This window comes from Apodemus sylvaticus, chromosome 9 (assembly GCF_947179515.1).
Source record: "Apodemus sylvaticus chromosome 9, mApoSyl1.1, whole genome shotgun sequence".
NCBI lineage: Eukaryota > Metazoa > Chordata > Mammalia > Rodentia > Muridae > Apodemus > Apodemus sylvaticus.
This window is the reverse complement of record NC_067480.1, coordinates 26114639-26139299: the sequence shown is the minus strand read 5'-3', so window position 1 is coordinate 26139299 and position 24661 is coordinate 26114639. Positions and strand designations below refer to the sequence as shown.

At 46.3% G+C, this 24661-nt stretch overlaps 1 protein-coding gene across 1 annotated transcript in view; it reads left to right on the top strand.

The window, feature by feature from the left end:
- Positions 1–24661, top strand: part of Sag (S-antigen visual arrestin) — a 36846-nt gene that overhangs the window by 2166 nt on the left and 10019 nt on the right. Inside the window, exons 2-11 of the mRNA XM_052192642.1 lie at positions 1366–1426; positions 4272–4316; positions 6002–6195; positions 9219–9278; positions 12379–12455; positions 13638–13773; positions 14791–14875; positions 18905–18977; positions 22221–22358; positions 24507–24584. Of these exons, the coding sequence (XP_052048602.1) occupies positions 1366–1426; positions 4272–4316; positions 6002–6195; positions 9219–9278; positions 12379–12455; positions 13638–13773; positions 14791–14875; positions 18905–18977; positions 22221–22358; positions 24507–24584 (947 nt within the window). The remainder of the gene's footprint in view (positions 1–1365; positions 1427–4271; positions 4317–6001; positions 6196–9218; positions 9279–12378; positions 12456–13637; positions 13774–14790; positions 14876–18904; positions 18978–22220; positions 22359–24506; positions 24585–24661) is intronic.

The window sequence follows — 24661 nt, the reverse complement described above, 5'->3', positions numbered from 1 at the left end:
ACCGAGAGGGTGACACTTGGCACCTGCTGCAGTGCACAATGCAGTGTGGGTCCATGCATCCCTCTCTCGTGCCCAGCCCCCACACTCCCCAGACTGCTGAGGCCTGAAGAAATGCTGTGCACAGGTTTGCAAGGTCTCTCACGGGTTCCTCTCTGTTAACGGGGGTATAGAGGCATTTGCTTGATACCTCCTCCAACATTAGCCATGCAAAGCGACCCACCTGGGAAGAAATGATTCACTGGGGAAGACTGAGTGTAAGACATGATTTAATGTCAAGAATCATTTAGATGGTTTGGTGAAATAAAATAATGTGTACTTGAGAGGCCTAGAGTACAGAGAGCTAGCCAGGGCGCATGTTTTTGCTCACTGGCATCCTTAGCAAGCACTGACTGAATCCTTGTGTGTACCAAAGGCTGTAGTAAATACTGAGAAGGCTGGATGGTGTAGAGAACACTCTAGACGAATGTTTCTCAACCTGTGAGTTGTGACCCTCCCTGAGGTTGAAGGACCGTGTCTCGGGGTTCACTTAAGACCATTGGAAAACACAGATATTGACATTATGATTCATAACCATCTCAAAATTACAGTTGGGAGGGAGGGTCACCATGTCACGAGGAGCTGTATTAAAGGGGCAAAGCGTCGAGAAGGTTGAGAACCACTGCTCTAGATCCCCATCTCAAGGCATTTGCAGTCCTCTGGCAAAGAAGAGAGCCACAGGGCAGGCCCCCTGTTCTCCTACCCAACAGCTGAGGAGACTGGCTGCCGAGAACATGTGTGGTGTCCCAACCAACTCGCTCCACGCCCTCCTTCCTCAGTGCGTGTTTACGGGTTTACTTGTGAACCTGATCACTTCTCTGGAACTCCTAGTCCTTTGCCTAGTCTAGAAAGACTCTGGATGAGGAGACGAGACCTTTCAGCGCATAGCTCGAAATGGAAGGCTGACTGTGTCTGTGGGCATGATCACCCGCTAACGTGTGGGTTAGCCTGTCAGATTACCTGGTTGCTTACAGACCTGGGCTTGAGAGAGGAGGAGAGAACAGAGTGGGAAGATTTCCCACCATCCATATGGATGAAAAGAAACCCCTGGAGCCCACGTAGGGAATGGAAGACAGGACACTGCACTTTAAATGAACTATCTTTACCCACTTCAGGGAAAGAAGGACACCCACAGAGCATCTGTGGAGCCAAGTGACTCCTCTTCTGAAGACTATTGGAAAGGGTTGGGGCTCCAGGGTAGACTGCTTGCCTTGCATGCTTGTGGCCCCAGGTTTGATTCCCAGTGCTGGATAAGAGGAAGAGAGAAACACTACTGAGAAGACATTAGGGTTGTTGGCCTCTAAGTGAATGCCTTTGTTCTTTCTGCAGGTGACCATCTACCTGGGGAAGAGAGACTATATAGACCATGTCAGCCAAGTAGAGCCTGTAGGTAAGTTGAGTTTGGAGGAAAATTTAACATTGTTTTTTCTCTCAGTCATCCAACTGCTAGTTTTTCATTAAAAAAAAAAAAGATGCCAGTAGGAGATGGTGGCCCATGCCTTTAATCCCAGCACTCAGGAGGTAGAGTCAGATGGGTCTCTGTGAATTTGAAGCCAGCCTAATCTACATGGTGAGTTTCTGTACAGTCAGGGCTACATAGAGCAAGCTTGTCTCAAAAAACAGACAAACAAACAAACAAACAAAAAAAATGAACAAACAAAAAAATGGAAACAGCTCAGAGGTTAGGAGTACTAGCTGCTCTTACAGAGGACCTGAGTTCAATTCCCAGCAACTACACAGCACCTCACACCATCTGTTAGTTCATCTCCAGGATATTTGACGCCCCCTTCTGGTTGCTGTGTGCAGTACATGTGGGTGGTGTACATGCAGGCAATCACCCCTATACATCGAATAAAACAAATCTTTAAAAAAAAAAAAAAAAACAATCTCAGCCAGGTGGTGGCACATACCTTTAATCTCAGCACTTGGGAGGCAGAAGCAGGCAGATCTCTTGAGTTTGTGGCCATCCTGGTCTACAGAGTGAGTTTGAGGATAGCCAGGGCTACACAGGGAAACCTTGTCTCAGAACAAACAAACAAACAAATAAAATCTCACTAATAATCTAATCAAATAAATACAAATTAAGATGTCAGTGCGTGGCCACTCTTGATCAGAAACAATTTATGTTTTCATTTTTTTTTTTATTTTCTTGGGGCCAGAGGAAAATTTTGTGAAGTCAGTTCTCTTACACGTGTGTGTGGTTCTGGGGATTGACTCAGGTTGACACGATTGTGCAGCAAGCATCTTTATCCACTAAGCCATCTTGTTGGACCCTCAAATTAAAAACAGTATGTATTAAAAAGTTGGTTTGTAGCTCAGCACCACTTTCCCAGTGCAAGGCCCTGGGCTTAATCGTCAGTACCAAAGGAAACAATTCATCTCTGCTTCCTGACTGTGCATACAATATGGCAGCTGCTTCAAATTCCTAATTCCACATTACCCCATCAAGATAGATGCACCCTCAAACAGTATGTGCCACCAGGTAAGCAGGTGGCCGCATCAGCCGCTTCTCTTTTTTTTTTTAAGCTTCATTTACTTTATGTATATGAGTACACTGTAACTGTACAGATGGTTGTGAGCCACCATGTGGTCGCTAGGATTTGAACTCAGGATCTTTGGAAGAGCAGTCAGTGCTCTTAACCGCTGAACCATCTCTCCAGCCCCTGCATCAGCCACTTCTTATATCTCTAGAACCACTCAGACTCTAGGAAACACCCAGGAATCTAATTATATGTAGAAAAAGAAACTGTTACTATGTGTCCCGCCATGCCCCCAATCAAATGAATACATTTTCATTTTATTTTCAAATTTTCAAATGCAAAAGAAGGTTAAAAGAACAGGCTGTGGCAATGCCAGTGATCCTGAGGATGTGGAGGAGCTGGCCCCCCATGGACCACTGTGGGGAGCGCACAGTGCAGCAGCCACTGGGAAAGCAGCTTGGCAGTTTCCTTAAGAACATAAACGTATCCTTTCCATATGAACCAAGAATAGCACCCCTGAGTATTTATTGAGAAGTGAAAACTGTACACAGAAGCTTCTTTGGATGCGGTTTCTTACAGCAGCCCAAACTGAAAAGACTAAAGTCTCTCTTGAGTAGACCAGTGACGTTAAACAAACCGTGGTATATCCATATCGTGGACTACTATGCAATCATAAAAAAGAACAAGTAGCTGGTAGTTAGTGCATGCCTGTGATCCCAGCGCTTGGGAGCTGAGGCAGGAGGAATGAGAATCTGAGGGTAGCCTGAGCTACCTCTCCAGAGAGAGAGTGGGTAATGTAAGAATTGTGAGCTGTTGATACCTGTAGCATGCTGGGTAAAAAGAATAATCTTCATAATTGCACTTACATAACAGTCTCAAGATTGACAAAAGTCCACAGACAGTGCTTGCCAGGGGCTGAGGATGGCGGGAACAGAGATGGGTGCCCCGATATAGCCCAAAGGAGACCTTTATGGTGCCAGAACAATTCCACATCAGGACTGTGGTACTCACACAGACCTCCACCTCTGGTAAAGCAACACAGAGCCGTGCACACCCTTTGTGTACTTACCATGACCTCATCCAACCCATGAGAGGCAGCCGGATGGAGGCTGCTGGAGCCCTCTGCACTAGCTCTGCAGCTTTCTCTGGCTTGCTAAGCGTTTCATTAGCAACTGTTTAAAAGAGTAAAAGACGTATGGGGGGAGATTGGGAGTCTTAAACGCTGATGATAAAACTGTCCTCGGTGGGTTAGGATGCTTGCTGCCAAGATTGATAACCAGAATTTGATCCCCAGAACCACATTTTAAAAATGATTGTCCTTATTATTTCATGTGTAAGTATGTGGGCCTGAGAGCATGTATGTGCATAATATGCATGCAGGAGCCATCAGAGGACAGAAGAGCTGTCAGATCCCCTGAAGCTGGAGCTACAGACAGATGCGTATGCCACATGGGTGCTAGGAACCCAAACTCAGGTCCTAGGCAAGAGTAACTAGTTCTGTAAACTGCTGAACCATCTCCCCAACCTCTCAAACAAATATTAGTCTTAAAAAGCGAGCTGGTTGGTAAATCAGGCCTGGAGGTGGGAGGATTACTTATTTATGGTTATCCTCAGCTACAGAGCAAGCCCGGGGCTAGACTGGGGTACATGATACCCTGTGTCAGCCTCCCACCTCCAAACTAAAAACAGGCGATGCCAGAAGTCCTAAAGTCAGATGTCTAGTTTTCCTAACTGGCTTTCTCTCTTGCATTTTAGATGGTGTTGTGTTGGTGGATCCTGAGCTCGTGAAGGGGAAGAAAGGTGAGTTAAGCCCTTTGCTCATCCTCTGGGCAGAGAAGGTTAACTGTGGGTAGTGGGAACATGTGCTTGTCTAGAGGCGAGGGAATAAAACCCAGAGTGTGTTTTTGTGCTTCCTTGCAAAGTTCTGTGCCACAGCATCACCGTGCCCTTGGGATCTCTGGCAGTTGTTGTGTGTGGCAAGCCATTTGTTTCTAATGACAGTTGCAAAAACTGAATTAGAACAGATTCGAGCTTTGCTTCTGATGATGTCGCTGACTCAGTTCCATTCTAAATATGCCTTCGGAGTGGTTGCTCCCGGCAACCGCAAGGCATTGTTCTAAACCCTGGATGTACCCACTGGAGCATGTCAGGTGTGGGCTGGTAGCAGGGTCTGGGTGAGAGGGGAGCGAGGCAGGAAAGACAGAAAAATGCTCTCTGTTTCCCCACCTTCCTGGAGGCTCTAGCACTCTCTGGCTGGAATCCAACCCGTGCAGGCTTTTACCACACAGGGATTCAGCTCTCAGGGAAAACCGCAGCTTGGTGGGTGCAGGCAGAAGTCCAGGCCCTCCATGGGCAGCTTCCTCAAGTCCTCACCTGTGAGGAAGGGTGTAAGAGTGTCGAGTGCGTCTGAGGTTCAGAGGCAGCTGGCCTTGGAACTGACCCAGAAGGATGCTTAGCCAGAGTTAAGAGATTCAAGGTACCACTTTCAACAAGCCTTACGATGGAGGACTGCACATTTCCTGTCTTCAAAGAGACTTGGAGTGAACTTTCATACACTGGGCACTGGCTCCCTTTAATCACACAGGATTTTGGGAAGTGGCTATTAGAGGCTGCTTAGTATGCCTCTGAGCAATGCACAGAGACTATATAAAGAAAACATCTCACGTTTGATTTTGCCTCCCTGCCTGGCCCAGGCCTTTGGCTGTTCCCTCAGCCTCCAGATGGCTCAGGCACATGTCTGTTTTGCTTCCAACACTGTCTCTCCAGACATCCTACCCTCCATAACCCAAGCAAGCAAGTTAGCACCATTTCAGACAGCCAAGTCCAGACGGCTAAGCTGGTGGACCAGGAGGAGGGAGGGGGGAGAAGACAGTAAGGCCAGGTGGACTGTGCATGCCTGTCCACACATTTTTTAATTTATTACATTTTTATTTGTGGAGTACGTATGTATGTCCGTGTGTTACATATGTATGTCCGTGTGTCTCTGCATACGTACATATGCATGTGGGTGGGTACACAAGTACTAAGGTTCACATGTGGAGGTTGGGGTAGAGGGGCAACGTGTGGAGAGTTGGGTCCCTCCTGCTACCATATGGATCCTGGAAATCGAATTTTCATTGTCAGGCTTAGAAGCAGTGCCTTTACTCAATCTTGCCAACCCTGTCCATAGATTTCTACCACCCTAGTAAAATAATATGGTTGCCAAGGAGATGGCTCCCAATCTGTGAGAATCCTGTTTTGGATAATGAACTCTAACCCTAGGAATGTGCTGGTCCTCCCAAAATGTGCCAACCAGCTGCATAGTATTACTCTCCCCCCAGCACACACCCCTCCCCCACCCATTCCTTCAGGGCAGCAGAGCCTGGCGCCCTGGGGCAGACAGCATGGTGTGGTCACACTGTTACTAACTCTGCCCAGTGGAAGTGGCTGAGGTAGATGGGCCTGTGCAGTGGACCAAGACTAACCTGTCACCTCTCCTTCCCCAGTGTATGTCACCCTGACCTGCGCCTTCCGCTATGGGCAAGAGGACATTGATGTGATTGGCCTGACCTTCCGCAGGGACCTGTATTTTTCTCGGGTCCAGGTATACCCTCCTGTTGGGGCCCTGAGTGCCCTCACCCAACTCCAGGAGAGCCTGCTCAAGAAATTGGGAGACAACACATACCCATTTCTGCTCACGGTGAGCTTTCCTTACCCTGCTTGCCCCCCCTCACCTCCCACCCTGGCTTGCCTCCTTCACCCATGGTATCTTATGATAGGAACAGGGCAAAGAGGAGAGGGGGCAGAAGCCCACATCTGTTGGCCTGTAAATTGCACCCTTGAAAGAAATTCTAGATGGCATGGTCTGCGATTGTCTGTTTTTAAGTCTTTGGAAATAGCCTCCCTGCCTCAGAAGGCACCATTTCAACCTGCCCTTTGGATATTTTCCTTCATCTGACCACCTAATTAGATGAGTATGTTCTGTCTTCTCTCACTCACTATAAAAAGAAACTGGTAGATGTGACCCTCAGATGGCCCCGCGGAGCTCCAAGAAAGCAAGAGTCTGCTATGGGACAAGAGGTCTTGGTAGATCGAGTGCCATCTTTTACCCCTTGGCCCCTACCCCTACATGCTCCTGGGCATTGGATCAGGGCTTTACTTTGTCCTCTCACTTCTCCTGAGAGCCATAGGTCACCCAGTGAAACCCAAGCCCCGGGGGAGCCTCTGGCTCTTTATGTGGGCAATACTATCTTACTGACACATGATCCTTCAAAGTGATGTGGTTCAGCCTTAAAAAATCAAGAAGTAGGTGGGTGGTGGTGGTGCATGCCTTTAATCTCAGCACTCAGAAGGCTGGGGTGGGCAGATCTCTGTGAGTTCGAGACTAGCCTAGTCTAGAGTGAGTTCCAGGACAGCCAGGACTACACAGAGAAACTCTGTTTTGATAAAACAAAAAGTCAAGAAACACTGTCAAGTCAGAACATGGATAAACCCCAAAACCATGCCATGTGAAACAAGACAGACATACAGACAAAAGGAAAAACAGGGGGCTAGAGAGATGGCTCAGTGGTTAAGAGAACTGACTGTTCCTTGGAAGATTCTGAGTTCAAATCCCACCAACCACATGGTGACTCACAACCATCCGTAATGAGATCTGACGCCCTCTTCTGATATATCTGAAAACAGACAGCTACAGTGTACTCACATAATAAATAAATAAATTATTTTATTTTAAAAAAAGGAAAAACAGTATCATACAGTCCCACTTCCATGAAGCAATGGGTAGAGCCCTATTTAGACAGAGAGGAGACCAAGTCTACTGGCCGGCTGGGGAGGAGAACAGGGATTTCAGGTTCCATGGATAGAGTTTCTCTTTGGAATGATGGGAAGGTTCTGGAGACAAATGCTTGTGACTATTCTGGAGCAGTATGAAAGGATTTAACCATAACAAAGCATACATTGAAATGAGCTTTTATGGTATCCTATTACACCACAATTGTTATATAGAATTTCTTTTTAAAAAATTATTTTGTTAGGTATGGTGGTGCATGCCTTTAATCTAAGCACTTGGGAGCTAGAGACAGGTATATCTCAAGGCCACTTGGTTTGCAGAACCTGATCCAGGATAGCCAGGACTATACAGAGAAACCCTGTCTCCACAAAAAATGTATAAGAAGGTGTGTGAACCTATGCAGAGAGCCTGAAGTGGTAAAATTTCTTTGCAAATGCTTATCAAAAACCTTTAGAGTCCAGGTATGTTGGTACATGGCTTTATTTCCAGCATTCAGAAGGCAGGAGCAGGATGATCTCTGTGAGTTCAAGGCTAGCCTGGTCTACATAATTGGTTCTAGGAAGCCAGAGCTACACTATCTCAACCCTTGCCCCCAAAATAAAAAATAAAAACAAAAAAATGTTACAAATGGATTTTTTTCTGGCTGTCCTGAAGCTTGCTGTGTAGACCAAACTAGCTTCAAACTCAGATTCTCCTGCCTCTGCCTCCTTTTTTTTAAAGATGTATTTATTATTATATCTAAATACACTGTAGCTATCTCCAGACACACCGGAAGAGGGCATCAAATCTCATTACAGATGGTTGTGAGCCACCATGTGATTGCTGGGATTTGAACTCAGGACCTCTGGAAAAGCAGTCAGTACTCTTAACCACTGAGCCATCTCTCCAGCTCTCCTGTGCCTCTTAAAGCCATGGGCCAACATGACTGGCTAGAAATGGGGTCCTTAAGTGCTGGAGGTGTAGCTTGGTACTGGAGCATTTGTGTGGCATGCCCAAATTTGGTCTCCTGTACAGAAAGATTTTTTTTCAAAGCAACAACAGAGGGCTGGGGAAATGGCTCAGAGGTTAGCTGCTAGCTGCTCTTACAGAGAACCAAGATGCAGTTTGTAGCATCTGAATGGCAGCTTACATCTATCTGTAAGTCCAGTTTTGGAGGATCTGTCACTCTCTGTGGGCCTCCATGAACACCAGGCACACATGCAGTGCACATATATACATGCAGGCAAAACACTCATACACAGGATATTTATAAATTAATAAATCTTTGTAAATGTGATTTTTTCAGTCACAAATCTCAGCAATATAGAAACAGAGGCAGGAGAATTGAAAGTTCAAGGCTAGCATAAACTAAGCAGCAAAGATCCTGCTCCTACCCCACCACCCCACCCCTCACAAACACACACACACACACACACACACACACACACACACATTTGATTTTGTCCTGATAGTTCACTTAGCATTAATTGGCTAAAACTGGACTAAAGGGTTTGAAGATGTATATTTACTGTTGCATTATTTATAATGGCAAAACAATTAGACACCATGTAGGTATCCAGCAAGGGGGAATGGCTATGTGATGTGCATTGTAGAAACCTTAAGCACTGTAGAGAGAAACTGTAGTACATTGTGTGTAAAAATGGTCAGAGGCCTGTCTGAGTAGGATAAAGGTCAGTGAGGTGCGTGAACCAGATAATCATACACCTTCGGTCCCAGTGGACACACCCGGGCCCAGGTGATGGACACGCCCTGGGTACAACCTCATTTGTGTGTCTCTGTACATGCTGGAGGTTTCTGGAAATAAATCAGCATTGAGCTGGGTGTCAGCAGAATGGGAGAATTCTGTATTTTTGTGTCATCTTGTATGGTGGTTTCATACTACACATAGAATAACTCCCCTAAATGAAATGGTCGTATGTGTGTCTTTCCAGTTTCCTGACTACCTACCCTGTTCAGTGATGTTGCAGCCAGCTCCACAAGACGTAGGAAAGGTAAGTTAAAGAGGAAATGCCTCAGACTGTCCTCATTCAATAGGCTTTTGATTGTTTTGAGGCAGGCTGTGTGAGGCTAAAACTGACCTCGAAATCCTGATCTTCTTGCCTCTGCCTCCCAAGAGCTGGGGTGACGGTCATGAGCCACCATGCTAAGCTTTCAATAGACATTTAAAGTAGCTTTTTATCATTGAAAATTTCAATATGCTCCTAGGGCCCAGCATAAAGACTCTCCAACCATGAACATCCTTGTGAACAAGATTGAACCCCCTGGCTCTCACACGTTAACAGAAAGCCACAAGCAGTGACAAGAACACAGAACTGTAGGACTCATTAGATATGGCCACAGGCATTATGGAAAGCCTCAGGCTTGTGTAAGGGAGGAACAACAGATGACATTTAAAGTCAGAGTCTTTATTCTAAGAAAAGGGGGAAGGCCAGACTCTCCAGGGAGAGAGGCCCTAGTACTTGCAGTGGAGGGAACATGCTTTAAGCTCTTCTCTGCTACATGCTAAATGAGGGGTGAAGGGGCAAAGGGTGCGAGCTGAGGTCGGGGTGGAGGGAAGGCTTAGGGCAGCCAGGCCTTGACAACTTGGGTTTGAGTGACATGGGAGCCAGTGGAGGGGTTGAACTGCAGGCTCTGACTCAGGGTTACAAAGAGTCAGGAATGGATCTAAAGGAAAGGAAGATGTGACCAAGATGGACCAGGAAGTCCAGGCACAGAGGAAGAAATGAAGACCAGAGGAGAGTGGTGCCAGCTTGCCTGGGTCCCAGGATTGTCACGGCAGGTCTGTGGGCAGTGACTGACATCAGTGTGGTATCATCACCCACTGGTGGTTCATAGATCAGAAGAGGCATTTTAAAAACTGGGATGGAATGGAAGGACGTAGAAGAGAATTGAACTAAATAGAATGGGACCATGCATCGTTCCCAATACGTTGCATTACATTGCATGCTGGTCACACACAGCAAAGGCCAATGCCATGACAGGGGTTTCACATACACACGTGTGTAATTTCTAGGCCACACTCTACATACCACTTCTAAACATTTGAATGCCATGGTCCAGGGAAGCTGAGGACAAATGAGATCAGGGAAAAAGGGGTCACTCGAGATAAGGGGACCAGGAACTAAGAAAACACAACTGAGCCTTGTCAGACCCATCAGTACTCTTTCAAGGACGCCCTGAATCCTGGTTCTTAGACAACATTTCTAGAGTTTTACAGCCCTGTGCAGGCTAGAGCCCCTCTTATCCCCTCTATTGTTAGAGGAGAGAGGATATTAAGTCAGTAGGAAGGCTTCTGGGCTGGGAACCTCCCGTATCCTTGAGCTGGGGACTTGATTGCCGCTAGAGGCTTGAGGAACACATAGGAGATTATTAGATATATATGTATTTATATGTTTATGTATCCACAAGTTACATGTTATAATCTTCTATAATATTACAGTTTATTTGATGTTATATTAATAAAAAATAATATTATAATACATACTAATATACTTCACCACTGTATAATGGTTACCCAGTAAAATATCTTAACATTATATAACATATAGGTTAACAGAATATAATATATAGGCAGAAAATTTAAAGTACATGATGAATTATTATGTTATTATTCAGTTTTACACAGCTGTAAAGAGAGTGAATGCTTCAGCCTAGGGGAACCCAGAGCCCAGAGAGGCTTATAGAAGTGTGTGACTTGTTCAGAGACCAGCACAGGGTGGGACAGCTAGGTGGGATTGGTGGGTGACAGAGCAGGCCACCTGCGGACATTTTGTTTATATTGTACCTGTGATATCTGCAACCTGAGAGGCTCTGTGTTCAAGTCTCAGAACCGTTAGGTCTGGTGCTCAGCTGTCACCATTGATGTGTAGCATTGGGACACAAGAGACACCCTTGTTATTTTTTTCTCTCGGTAGAGACCAGGATGTGCTGGTCTCATGTAATCCTCCTAAGGGCTGGAGATCACGGTAGATGCATTTACTCCATTCATAAAGGCTTACAAGTTCTCTTTCACTTTGAAAACGAGGTCCTCTTACCGTTTCACCTCATCAAGAGGAAAAATCCAACCATTGTGAACCATTGCTGTCCAGCCAGGGTTGGCTTTGGGGGAGCCACTAAGGTCCGAGCATTTACAACCCGCAGGGACATCCGTAGTTACCGCTCCCAGTGCCACAAACACCTGTGTCCCTAGTTCTGTGTGCAGCATTAAGTCAGAAGTGTGCAGGGGCAGGTTGCACATTTGTGAACAAAGTCAAAGGAGGCATGGGCCTGCCAGGCACACCGCAGGAGGCATGTCAGCAGGCTGTCCTTCTGCAGTGGCACTTTGTCCCCACGCTTACTCCTTGTCCTGGCTGATTTGTGTCAACTTGACACAGGCAAGAATCATCTGACAGGAGGGGGCCTCAATTAAGAAAATGCCTCCTTAAGATCAGGCTGCAGATGAGCCTGCAGAACTTTTCTTTTGTTTTTGTTTTTCAAATCAGGGTTTCTCTCTATAGCCCTGGCTGTCCTGAAACTTACTCTGTAGACCAGGCTGGCCTCCACCTGCCTCTGCCTCTGCCTCTGCCTCTGCCTTGTCTCCTGAGTGCTGAATTAAAGGCATGCTCTACAATTTCTGGGCTATTTTCTTAATTAGTGACTGATAGAGGAAGATTCAGCCCTTTGTGGGTGGTACCATCCTTGGGCTGGTGGTCTAGATTCTATAAGAAAGCAGACTAAGCAAGCCATGGGGAGCAAGCCAGTAAGCAGCACTCCTCCATGGCCTCTGCATCAGCTCCTGCCTCCAGGTTCCTGCCCTGTGAAAGTTCCTGTCCTGACTTCCTTTGGTGAGTAACAGTGATATAGAAGTATAAGTCAAGTAAACACTTTCCTTCCTAGCTTGCTTTTTTTGGCCATGGTGTTTCATCTCATCAATAGTAACCCTAACTAGAATACAGATAACAACATTGGATTAGCAGTATACTTCACCGCTAGTCTTCATGGGACAACCCCAAGAAAGACAGAGTTCAGGAGAAAAGCTAGGGACATAGTGTGACCTCTGTTCTGTTAGGGAGGTGCTGATCACTGCCTTGTCTGTTCTCTTGTCTCCAATAGAGCTGTGGGGTTGACTTTGAGGTTAAAGCTTTTGCCACAGACATCACAGATCCTGAGGAGGACAAGATCCCCAAGAAGTAAGAGCACCCTTGAGGGACCTGGGGAGGATTGGGTGCTGTAGAGGTGGGGGTAAGAAATGCTCCCACTTTGTCCTGGTGGAACAGACTCTTCGAGTTGGTTCCTGGTGGCTGGTGTCATGAAATCTCCCAGATCAGGGCAGATAAGGCCTGAACTATCTGCCATGGGGGTGGGGGGCAATGACTACTAATAAGGGGAAGGGAACATAAAAGGGAATGACTGCATTAGTAACCTCAGGGACCCACAGGCCCCCAAACTTTCCAGGTCCTTTAATTTTCTTCCTATTTATTTTCTCTTCTTAGTTTTTATTTCATTTCATTTTATTTTATTCTATTTTATTTCAAAACATTCTCTCTCTGTAGTCAATGCTGCCCTAGAACTCATGGGTGTTCCTTCTGCCTCGGCTTCCCAAACACTGGAATGCTTGGGAATAAGATCCCATGTTTATTAAAAAAAAAAAAAAAAAAAAAAAAAAACACCATGAAGTCCATGATTCTAACCACTTTGAAATACATGACTCCATAACACTAAATATATTCACAATGTTTCACCATCATCAGAATCTATTTCAAAGCTTTTGTGTCATTCCAAACAGGATCTCTGTCACCAATAAGCATTCTTCCACCCACCAGAGGTGCTCACTTTTAAAAGTTCTTTGAGCATTTCATACTTATATACCACACATGGATGATATACACCCCCACTTCTCTTTCCTCTCGCTCCCTCATATCCTCCCAGCACCTCCAAGCCCCTTAGCTGTGTCTTCTTTTCATTTGATAACTCACTTTCAGTCCCAAGTCTCTACCCATCCCAACCCTTCCCACCTTCTCCTCATGCATGGCTCCATATCTCCCCGTGCTGCGTGTTTTGCTGTGGATCTGACCCATCACATGTACCATGACCTGACAAGCACTCTATTCCAAAGCTATGTGATTTTGATGCTTATGACAGTGACCGTATGCTACAGTTACATGGAGTTCTAAAGTCCGGTCACACAAGGCATCTGAAACCATGACAGACTCTCCTTCAAGGAGACTAACCAGAGTCTGATAGGATGCAGTGGACACTACGGGCATTGCTGGTTCAGCATTCAAACACCTGGAATCATAGAGACAGGGCAATTTGAAGCATTTGGGGTTGGGGTGGCCACCAACCATGAACCCTGGGCCTTTTCTCGTCAGGAGCTCCGTACGGCTGCTGATCCGGAAAGTGCAGCATGCCCCACCCGAGATGGGTCCCCAGCCCTGTGCTGAAGCCTCCTGGCAGTTCTTCATGTCTGACAAGCCCCTGAACCTCTCAGTCTCCCTCAGCAAAGAGGTAATCCTCATCCCCATGGGGTTTAGACCACAGCCCCCTTACTCTGTAGATGCACACAAGTCGCCTTGGGTCCGCCCCCTCACTCTGTAGATGCACACAAGTCGCCTTGGGTCCACCATAGTGAAAGCATAGGTGTTTGCGAATTACCAGCTTATTTCCATCAATTTGGAGCTAGTCACCATAAGTCACCATGGCTTTACATTGCACTTGTTGGCTCTCCGCATAGTCTGGGGGCTGGAGAGATTAAAAGTATACATCCCTTTCCAGACACCTTGGCCACTCCTGGGCCATCATTCTCTGAGGCAGCATTGCCCACTGTACTACTTTAAGTTGCTCATTTTCTTGGAAAATTCAGATTAACTCATAGAAAACTCATGGGGCAGCCATGTTAAGAGTGATGTCATCAATGAGGAGAGTCATGGAGTAGACTCTTACAAGGCTCTTATGGTCCACAGTCAACGATGCACAGGTTAACTAGAGTCTCAGGTGCTGTGTACACATGTGTGGGCCTGGATGGCACAGGGTGTTGCTGGGTAAGTCACTCTCCTAGTGCTTTCAGTTCATTTCACACATCCCACTCCCAAACAATGAAGTCACAGCAGGAGCTTCCAAGAGCCCCCTGCATAGGGAATGGCACCACTCACAGTGGTGCTGGCTCAGGCCACATCTGTTAACAATCAGGACAACTCCCCACAGGCATGCACACAGACTAACCTGAGGTAGATGATCCTTCGCAAGACTCTCTTCCAGGTGACTCTTGGTTACGTCCAGTTGACAATTAAAGCTGACCATGACACCCCTCAACCTCTTCGGCCTTCTTTCTGCACGAGGCTGAACATGTTCATAGCCTCCTGTAGAGAAAATGTTGTTATCATTTTAGATTTTTCTAGCACTGGGGTTATTCAGCCTTATCTATTGGAAAGGGACTAAGAAAAATCTTGGTCTAGGGATCCCTCAGCTCACAGATGCCGTCTGCTATGCTGCATTCTTCTCATTGGCTTCCCTCCCACTTTTCAGATATATTTCCATGGGGAACCCATCCCTGTGACCGTGACTGTGACCAATAACACCGAGAAGGTTGTGAAGAAGATTAAAGTATCAGGTGGGGCCTTCATCTCTACACTGGAAAGCAGGGCTTTCTAGAATTCCTCAGCCTCATGCTATTTCCTAGAGCCCACTCCGGCCTAATAAGCCCCCAATCCCACCTGTGTCCTTGGATCTTCCTGTTGCTTTTATCATTGATAACAGGATTTTTTAATTTGAGACAGAGTTTTTCTATGTACTCCTGGCTGTCCTGGAGCTCACTCTATAAATTAGGCTGGCCTTAAACTCAAAGATCTGCCTGTCCCTGTCTCCCAAATGCTGAGGTAAAGGTATGTGCCACCACTGCTTGGCTGATAGCAGGATCTTTATTTTTTTTAAAGATTTATTTATTATATGTAAGTACACTGTAGCTATCTTCTGACACACCAGAAGAAGGCATCAGACTTCATTACAGATGGTTGTGAGCCACCATGTGGTTGCTGGGATTTGAACTCAGGACCTCTGGAAGAGCAGTCAGTAGTACTCTTAACCACTGAGCCATCTCTCCAGCCCTATAGCAGGATCTTAACAAAGAGAAGGACATTAGAAGTTACTATGTTTGGGTCATGTGCATACCTTGGTAGAGCTTACAGGAGGCTCTAGGTTCAATCCCCAGCACCACATAAGCTAAATGATGTGTGCACAGAATTTGAGCACTTGGGGGTCAGAGATAGGAAGATCAGAAGTTTAAGGTTGTCCTTGGCTATATGTCTGTGTTGAAGTCAGCCTGGGCAATGAATGGGAGACCCTATCTCAAAACAAGTCATTGCATTCACCGCCATTGCCTTTTGTCTTGGAAGTTTGTCTCTAGTTGATGGCCTTCCTGTCTTCCCAAGATCATGCCTTTCCAGAGACATCCCTCTGAGCCAGGTCTCACTTGGGGAATGCAGGGAGAAGCTCCCCCCTTTTGTTTTTGTTTGCTTGCTTAATTATCTAACGTGTATGGGTGTTTGCTTGTGTGTATGCCTGTTTACCAAGTACACGCAGAGCCCATGGAGGCCAGAAGAGGGCATCAGATTCCCTAGAACTGGAGTTACAGGTGGTGGTTAGCTGCCCTGTGGGTTTGGGGACTTAAACCTTAACCACTGAACCATTCTCCAGCCCCACTTCCCTTTTTTGGAAATTGATAGGTTTTGTTGACCAAGTGAATGAGCAAGGCACTGGATTTGAAAACACTGGAGTTAATCCATGGACTCCAGACGTGCCAACCTTGAATCCCAAGTTGGCTCGTTGTCTGCCTTCTCAGGCCTATAGGCCCTAAGTACAGGTCCCACAAAGAGGTGCTTCACAAATAGAGATGTGCCTTGTCTTACCTTGAATGAGCGTCCATCAAAGATCAACTCTTGTTACGTGCTGCAGTGCAGTGCCCCACCTTACTGTTCTGTGTATTCCCTCAGCCCATTGTGGCACATACCTGTAACCCATGCACTCTGGACACAGGAGGCTTGTAAGTTTGATGCCAGTCCCAGTAACCTACCTAGCTTTTCTCTCAAGACATTAAAAGTATAGAACAAAAAACAAAATGTGTAGGTCCTCTGTGAACAAAACAACAGAAGAAGCAAAAAGCAAAGTGGATTGATCTGGGTGAGTAAATTCAGACTTCAACTTTCATCTAAAACATTTGATGGTCTAGCTAAGGTAGACTTACAACATCAGAGTAAGCAGTCATACTTACTCTGTGAAATTCCTATATCCACATACTCGTGGATATGGGAGTTTCAATGTTACATTAGTCTTTATAACTGGGCTGGCCAAGCAAAAGGATCAGGAGTTCAAGGCCAGTCACAACAACATGCTAGAATAGACTACATGAAATCCCAGTTTAAAAAAGTTAGAGATGAGCTGGGCGGTGGTGGCACCTGTAATCCCAGAACTCTGGGAGGCAGAGGCAGGTGGATTTCTGAGTTCGAGGCTAGCCTGGTCTATAGAGTGAGTTCCAGGACAGCCAGGGCTACACAGAGAAACCCTGCCTCAAAAAAAAAAAAAAAAAAAAGAAGCTAGAAATGTTGCTCCTCAGTTTGTAGCTTGTTTGCTGGGCATAGGCCAAGTTCTGAGTTCAATCTTCAATGTATACATATGCACATACATGTGTGTACACAAAATAGGGTTTGTCTCATGCCAACCAGATGGTTGTATAGCCCAGTCATCTGCTGTGGTTTGAATGTGCCCATTGTAAGCCCAAGTGTTTCAGACTTGATCTTCATATTCACATGTTAATGATATTTACTGGTAAGACTTTGGGCAGTGGCTAGGGTCAGATGAGGTTCTGAGGAAGGGCCTGTAATGACATTAGTGGCTTTGCATGAAGTAAAGAGACTTAAATTAGCATACCTGCCTTGCCTCTGCTATTTGAGGTCCTTGGCTATTATGATCAAACAGGAAGGCCCTTATCAGAGGCCAGCACCGCTTAGGAGTTCCAGCTTCCAGAGCCAGGGGCTAATTAAACCACCATTCTTCATAAGTAATCCTGTGTATTATTCAGCTTTAACAACAGAAAATGGGCTGACACAGTGTAAGACACATGTTCCACTTCCCTGTACGTCCACCGAAGATGGACATGTATATTGTATCTGTATATATTAGAGAATCTATTTTTTCCTTTTTGATAATGTGAATATTAATTCAGCCTTGTTTTATGTTGGCTTAGTTCTCTGTAGGACTGAGTTATTCAGCATTTTGTATATAATGCCAATGTCTTCTTTGGTCTGTGTAGTAGAGTCTATCTGACCCTTAAGGCTGCTATAGCAAAAACACCATAAACTAGGTGGCTCACAGACACTGAGATGTGGGTCTCAAACTTGTGCTGCTCCTACTGTGACCTCCCTAGTACTGGTATTTGCAGGTGTGTGCCATTATAGCCAGCTAACAACACATAGGACAGCTCAAGATCAAGGTGCTAACAGAGTTGTCTGTTGAGAACTCATGCTTCAACAATCTCCTGGAACCTCCTTGTTAAAGCTACACATTCCACTCATGAGGGTACTGTCCCCACAACCCCCTCATTTCCCCAGAGAGCCCTCTTCTTCACAATGAATGTCCACTTGGGCTAGTTGGATAAGCTGGCAAAAAGTGCCAGCTTCCCAGCCTGGTGCCGTGAGTTTGATCTCTGGAACTCACATGGTAGAAGGAGAGAATGACTTTCCCACAAGTTGTCCTCTGCTCCCCCAACAGGTCCTTGACATGTTTGTGACCCTCTCCAGTGATGCAAATTTTAAAAACAATGTCACTCTGGGATTGAAATTTCAGTTTTGAAATTTGAGAATTTCAGAATTGAAAGTTTGAAAAGCAAACTTTCAGAAACAGCTGCAAAATTGACCATGTATCATTGCGTACCTGTATTTAAAATTGCATCTCAGCAAAGTGTGGTGATGCATACTCGTAACGCTAGCACTTGGGAGCCTGAGGCAGAATTGTGAGTTCTAGGCCAGCCTGGGTTACACAGGAAAACCTGTTTCAAAATGAAAAAATATTTCTCAAAGTCTATTGGATAATAATATATTTTGTTTTGTTTTGTTTTTTGAGACAGGGTTTCTCTGTGTAGCCCTGGCTGTCCTGGAACTCACTCTGTAGACCAGGCTAGCCTTAAACTTAGAAATCTGCCTGCCCACAGAGAAACCCTGTCTTGAAAAACAAAAAACAAACAAACAAACAAACAAACAAAAACCCAAAGAAATCTGCCTGCCTCTGCCTCCCAAGTGCCAGGATTAAAGGTGTGCACCACCACTGCCCGGCGGATAATATTAATAGTTTTCTATAAGTTGGGTACTGTGATAGTTACTTTAAATTGTTTTTTTTAACCCTCAAGCTTGATTTTAAGAGATTATGGGCTTGGAGGAGAGGAGGGGGGTTCCTGGAGCCAAATCTCAGAGCCCAGTGTTTTGGTAACACAGAGCAAGTCACTGGTGTACAGATATGGCCTGAGACCAGACCTTGAAAAATTGTAGCTTTAAGCCAATAGCTGAGAAAGCCAGATTCAAACGGTCCCGTGTGTCTCCTGGAAGGCACGAGGGGCTGTGCTGACCACCCCACTCCTGTCTTCCCTTTGCAGTGGAACAAATAGCCAATGTGGTTCTCTACTCAAGTGATTATTACGTCAAGCCTGTGGCCTCAGAGGAAACACAGTAAGTGGCGGTTGCCTTTCCACTTCCTGGGCGGCAGCCCACTTGTCAACTTCCTCTTGTGAAGAGGAAACTAGAATGCCCTGCCAGGCCATGCTTTCTTCCCCTTTTCTCACATCAAGGGCTATAATGTGAGGCAGGCTAGGCTGTGTGTTTGTTTTGCCTGGGCCCATCTCTTAGACTGGGAGATCAGTCTTTATAAACAAGTGACCAGAGGGGAGAACTCTAGAGAGTAATGTCACTATGGGAACAACAGGGACTCTATGTATCCTTAGAATGTGTTGACAGGAATGAGATGCTCTTTCTGCCCCCAGAAGATGACTAAATGAGCTATTAGCCCAGGCAAGGGCTGTAATGTGTGTGTGTGTGTGTGTGTGTGTGTGTGTGTGTGTGTGTTTCTTTCTCTCTCCCCAGCTTGACTGTCATGGAAGGGGGCCCTTGGGCTAGGATGATAGTCTTTACTGTTGTAGAATTTGCAGAAAGACTATGCCAGATGAGTGTGTGTGTGTGTGTGTGTATCTATCCCATTTTCTGTTTCTCATTCAAAACCATTCTAGGATTTCCCTGGAGGCCAGAGGAGTCTAGAAATGGCGCCAGATCATGTTAGCTTTTTCACATATCTGAGAAAACAAACCGTCATGGGGAATACCTGTTTCCATTCACAGTTTCTATTGATCACAGCAAGGTGGACGTAGCAGAGCACAACAGCTCAGGAAACGGAATGCAGGCATTAGCAGGATACCCCCGCTCCCCCTTTGATGATGGCTGGGCTTCTAGCCTCTGTGATGGTGGCTCTCATATCCAGGGTCAGCTTCCCCTCTGGGCTAATCTTCTCTGGAAATGTTCTCACAGACACATCCTGAGATGTGCTTCTCTCATCTCCAAGGCACGTCTCAAGACAGTCCCATTACTATTAACTCTCACATTGGTCTCAGTTCTAGTCTCTCAGAAGGTTGCTAGAGCCCAAAGCCACTGTTCCAGACACATCCAGCTTCTGGGTCTCTGGTGGGCAGGCTTCCTCAGACCGGGTCAAACATCAGTTGTAAGCTGCTGCTGACCATGCAGTGTGAGATCCTAATGGCCCTGGGCACAGCTGTGGGGCCTGACTTCTGCAAACTCTACTACAGTCCAGGTTAGCCCAAGGGCCCCCTTCTGCTAGAGTCAAGCTGGAGAGAGAGAGCCAGTCAGCCACAACCCAGGTGGTAGGATGTGGCCACCCCTAGCTCAGGCAAAACTCTGCAAAGAGTTTCCTGTACTCACGAGAGGCAGGAGAAGCTGAAGTTGCTTTAAACTCCTGGTGTGTGTGTGTGTGTGTGTGTGCAAACAGGGAAGTCCTTCCCGTGGGAGGCAGTTCACATTTCCAGATGTCTGGGAACTCATTCAGGAAGTGGTCCTGATGCTGGCTCCAGGCCAGCCTTGTCAGGCCACACCCCACCTTCTGCCCTCAGGCCAGGCCCGGTTGCTAGGATGTGTGCTGCAGAATGAGTTGTCCAGCCCAGAGTGCACTCTGGAACCCCAGGAATGCTGTATCTCTAGCCAAGTACTAGAATTGCCCCTCAGTGCAGGGTTCCTTCTGTCTTTCACTCCTAGGGAAACCCACAGCCCTCTGAAGAAGGCCCAGTAAAGAAAGAGAGGAGCTAAACTGGGCAATGAAGTTGATTGAATGCCTTTAATCCCAGCAGAGGCAGGCAAGTCTCTGTGAGTTCGAGGCCAGCCTGGTCTACAGAGTGAGTTCAAGGACAGCCAGGGCTGCACAGAGAAACCCTGTTTCAAAAAACAGAAAGAAGAGAAGAGAAAAGAGGGAGAGAGAGAAAAACAGAGAGAGAGGGAGGGGGAGGGAGGGAAGAGGGGGAAGAGGGAGAGGGAGGGAGGAAAGGAAAGGAAGGAAATAAGGAAGGAAAGAAAGAAAGAAGGAAAGAAAGAAAGAAGGAAAGAAGGAAGGAAAGAGAGAGAGAAAGAAAGAGAAAGAAAGAAACAAACAAACAAAGAAAGAAAGAAAGAAAGAAAGAAAGAAAGAAAGAAAGAAAGAAAGAAAAAGAAAGAGAGAGAGTTACAGAGGGAGAGAAAGAAAGAGACATGCCTCTTTGAACAAAAAGCAGACTGATCAGACTGTTCTGGATTACACGTGGTTACAGACCCACCGTCACACACCACCCCTTCATAGCACAGGCAGTTTAGGCTACAGTGGTTCTGCGTGAGCTTTTTTTGCTGACACTGCCCACAGTGGGGTTCAGGAAGTCTCTGCAGGAAAGTGGTTTGGACATTTGGGCTAGCTGATCTTGTTTGTTTTGTGTTTTTGAGACAGGGTCTCACTGTGACTCTCCTGGAGCTTGCTGTGTAGACCAGAATGGCCTTGAACACACAGATTCTCCTGTCTCTGCCTCTCAAGTGCTGGGATTAAAGGCTAATGCCACTACACTTGCTTAGTTTTTTCATGTGTTTCATTTTGCTTCTGGTCCTGTCTAGTTTTGATTTTATAAGACAGACTTTCACTATTTAGTCCAGGCTGGTCTAGAACTTATGATCTTCCTGTCTCAATCTTCTGAATCCTGGGATTATGGTTATATACCACCACTGCTTACTATTGGTCTTATTTAACCCTACAGAATATTTCAGAGGTTTTAGTAATTCAGAACAGGTTAAGAGGCTTGAGGAAATGTCCCAACCTTGTGTGTGTGCTGTGTATTGTTTGTGTGTTATGTGTTACATGTGGTGTGTGTGTGTCTCCTGTTTGTGCCTCTTGCCTCTGGAGGCCAGGAAGAGGCATTGGATCTCCTGAAACTAAGGTTATAGGTGGCTGTGATTTGACACATGGGTGCAGGGAACTGAATTCTGGTCCTCTGCAAGAGAGTCAAGAACTCTCAACTCCTGAGCCATCTCTACACCTTACTATTTTGAGACAAAATCTCTCACTGAATTTGTATCTCAATGACTGAGTGAGACTGGCCAGCCTATGAGCTCCTGGGATCTATCTTCCAGTTCTCCAGTGCTGGTTTACAGACACACTGAACATGGTGGCACAGGGCTTCCCTCAGGAATACATGGCATGTGTTTTGCCAACTGAGCCATCTCTCCAGCCCTGAAATGTGGCTTCCAGGCTCAGGACTACTAACATGTCCCTTTGGTAAGGGAACTTTGACTCTAAAAATGCTCACAGCAGGTAGGATCTTGAGGTTAATGGTGGCTGGGACGAGGTATTAGTTGTGTCTGTAACAGCCTTAAAACTCTCAATGGTTCTTCTTCAAGAGAAAAAGTGCAGCCAAACAGCACTTTGACCAAGACACTGGTGCTAGTGCCCCTGCTGGCTAACAACAGAGAAAGAAGAGGCATCGCATTGGATGGGAAGATCAAACATGAGGACACAAACCTGGCCTCCAGCACCATGTGAGTCCCGGGTGCTCTGTGAATGGGTCATCGGTGCCGGGCTGGCACTGGGCCTCCCCAGAGGCTCACAGGCGGGTATATCAGCGATGTTCCCACTTCCACTGTGGCGTGGATGATGTTGTGGTTGCCTGGGTTGGCTCTGAGTGTAGCCTTACACCAACCACAGTGTCACTGCCTGCCCTCTGGGTGGCCGTGGCCAAGTTCCTTGAGCTCTCTGAGAACCTTAGTTTTCTGGTCTGTAAGGTGGGAGTAATCAGAAGTTCTAATGTCATGTGCCAGTGATGAAGACTAATTGGAACAATGTATGTAAAGTGTGGTGCCTGAACACATGAACTGAGTTGTGTTTGGCTATTTTCATTCATTCATTCATTCATTCATTCATTTCCACATGGAAAGATCAGAATACCCACTGGCTACTGATCTGCACCAGATTTTGTTGAAAAGAAGAGCTGACTTGCCTATTCTGTTTTTGAGAACTGCTGGATGGATTTAGGCAAAGGCTCTAGGGGAAAAATCTCTACAGTGAAGCCAGCTGTCCTTCTAGGCCTCATTTACTGCGAGATTGTAAGCTACAAAACACTGACAGTGTGAGGCAGGAGCCAAGACCCAGGCTTGGGGTCTACATACTGCCCTATCCCATAAAATGTTCTGGGGACTCCCTCCTGGCCCCAGTAGGCTCCCCTCAGAGGTGATGCCCAATGAAAGAGGAGGGGGAGTGTCCTGACCCCCAGACAGACCTGTAGCTTACATTCTGTGAAGCTAGTAGTGGGGACAGTGAATATTTGGCAAAACGAAGGTTAGAATCGAGGGATTTTCTGAGGATAATTTGCCAACTGTCTATGTTAGATTCTAAAGTTCATGAAATTCCAGGGAATGAAAATTGATGCCCTACATCAATTTAAAGGAGCTTATGAACTGGTGCCAACAGCACACCCTTCTACAAAGAATTGTTGAGCAAGTCCACTCTACCCTGACTCTCCTGCTCAGGAAAATGGTGGAGGGAGCCCTTGAAGTCTCAGACATGTTCTGTTTCCTGTGTTTGGGTCTTTCACATAGCACAAGTTTGCTGGCCAATCCCAGGAAGAGTGTGGCCCCAGGTCCTGTCTCTTACCTTCCACCAGATGATGATACCCTTTGGGGAGTGCTGTAGTCTTAGAGTACATGATCTGGAAGAAACCCTCAGACTGGACTCAGTTTCCCCTGCCTGCCCTGGCCACAGAGTCCAAGACTGCCAACATAACTTCCCTCAGCCTCCTGCCTTCAGGGCTCTCCACTGAGATTTTGTTATGGTTCACAATTGCTTATAGATTTCATAGTCACCTTCCAACCTATAATTCCTGTTGTGAGACATCATAGGATACTTAAGTCTTCCATGTTGGGTTATGGGATATAATAATCAGTGGCAAAATGTCCATTAAGGAACTTGATTGAGGGTGGGAATCCCAAACGTGACCACGTTCATGGAGCCTGGAGTTAATCCTTCACTCCGTTTGTTTGGTCACATATCACTCTCTTTGGTCACATGGGCTTTTTTCCTTGGTGTCAGGTGCCATGCTGGCTGCCAGTCACATAGAGCTTTTGAGTGCCTTCTGGAACAACTACAACTCTGTGATAAAGTTATAGAAAAGTGTCTCTGTGCCTTTCTTATGAGCAAAGCTCAGGAGACTGAGGTTCAGTGCTACCTGGCTGTGTCCAGGAAGGTTTTACAGCTGGAGGTGTTAAGGTCAGAGAAGAGAAGGACCTCCTGCATGGGTTTAGAGTTGGCAAGGTTGGTGCTTACAGGCCTCAGGGCATAGCTGGGTAAGATATGGCAAAGACGTTTCAAAGACTGTTTGCTGAAGTTGGAACCTGGATGGACTGAATTCTCAGGCTTCAGAACTTAAGGACTCAGCAGCCTCTAAATGGTGGCAGGAGACAGGAGAGTGATCTAGGCCAGAGGCTGACCTCCGAGGAAGACAGATGCTGTGCCCTGTGTGAGCACCCTAGGGAAAGATGCAGAAAACCCATCCCCCAGTCCCACTAGTGGATGAAGGTTTAAGAGGGCAATCTGTGGAGTTCTCCATCTTCAGAATGATCGCCCTGGGAGGAGAGGGGGAAGGTTCCCATACTGCCTCTGCTCTTATAACTTTCCCCTTTTTGATTGGGTAGCATCAAGGAGGGCATTGACCGGACCGTCATGGGCATCCTGGTGTCATACCATATCAAAGTGAAGCTCACCGTGTCAGGGTAAGTGTTGGGTGCACCATCCCTCAATGACTGGCAGATGGACGACAAAGTAAGCCCGAGGTGCCTACTGATGCCCA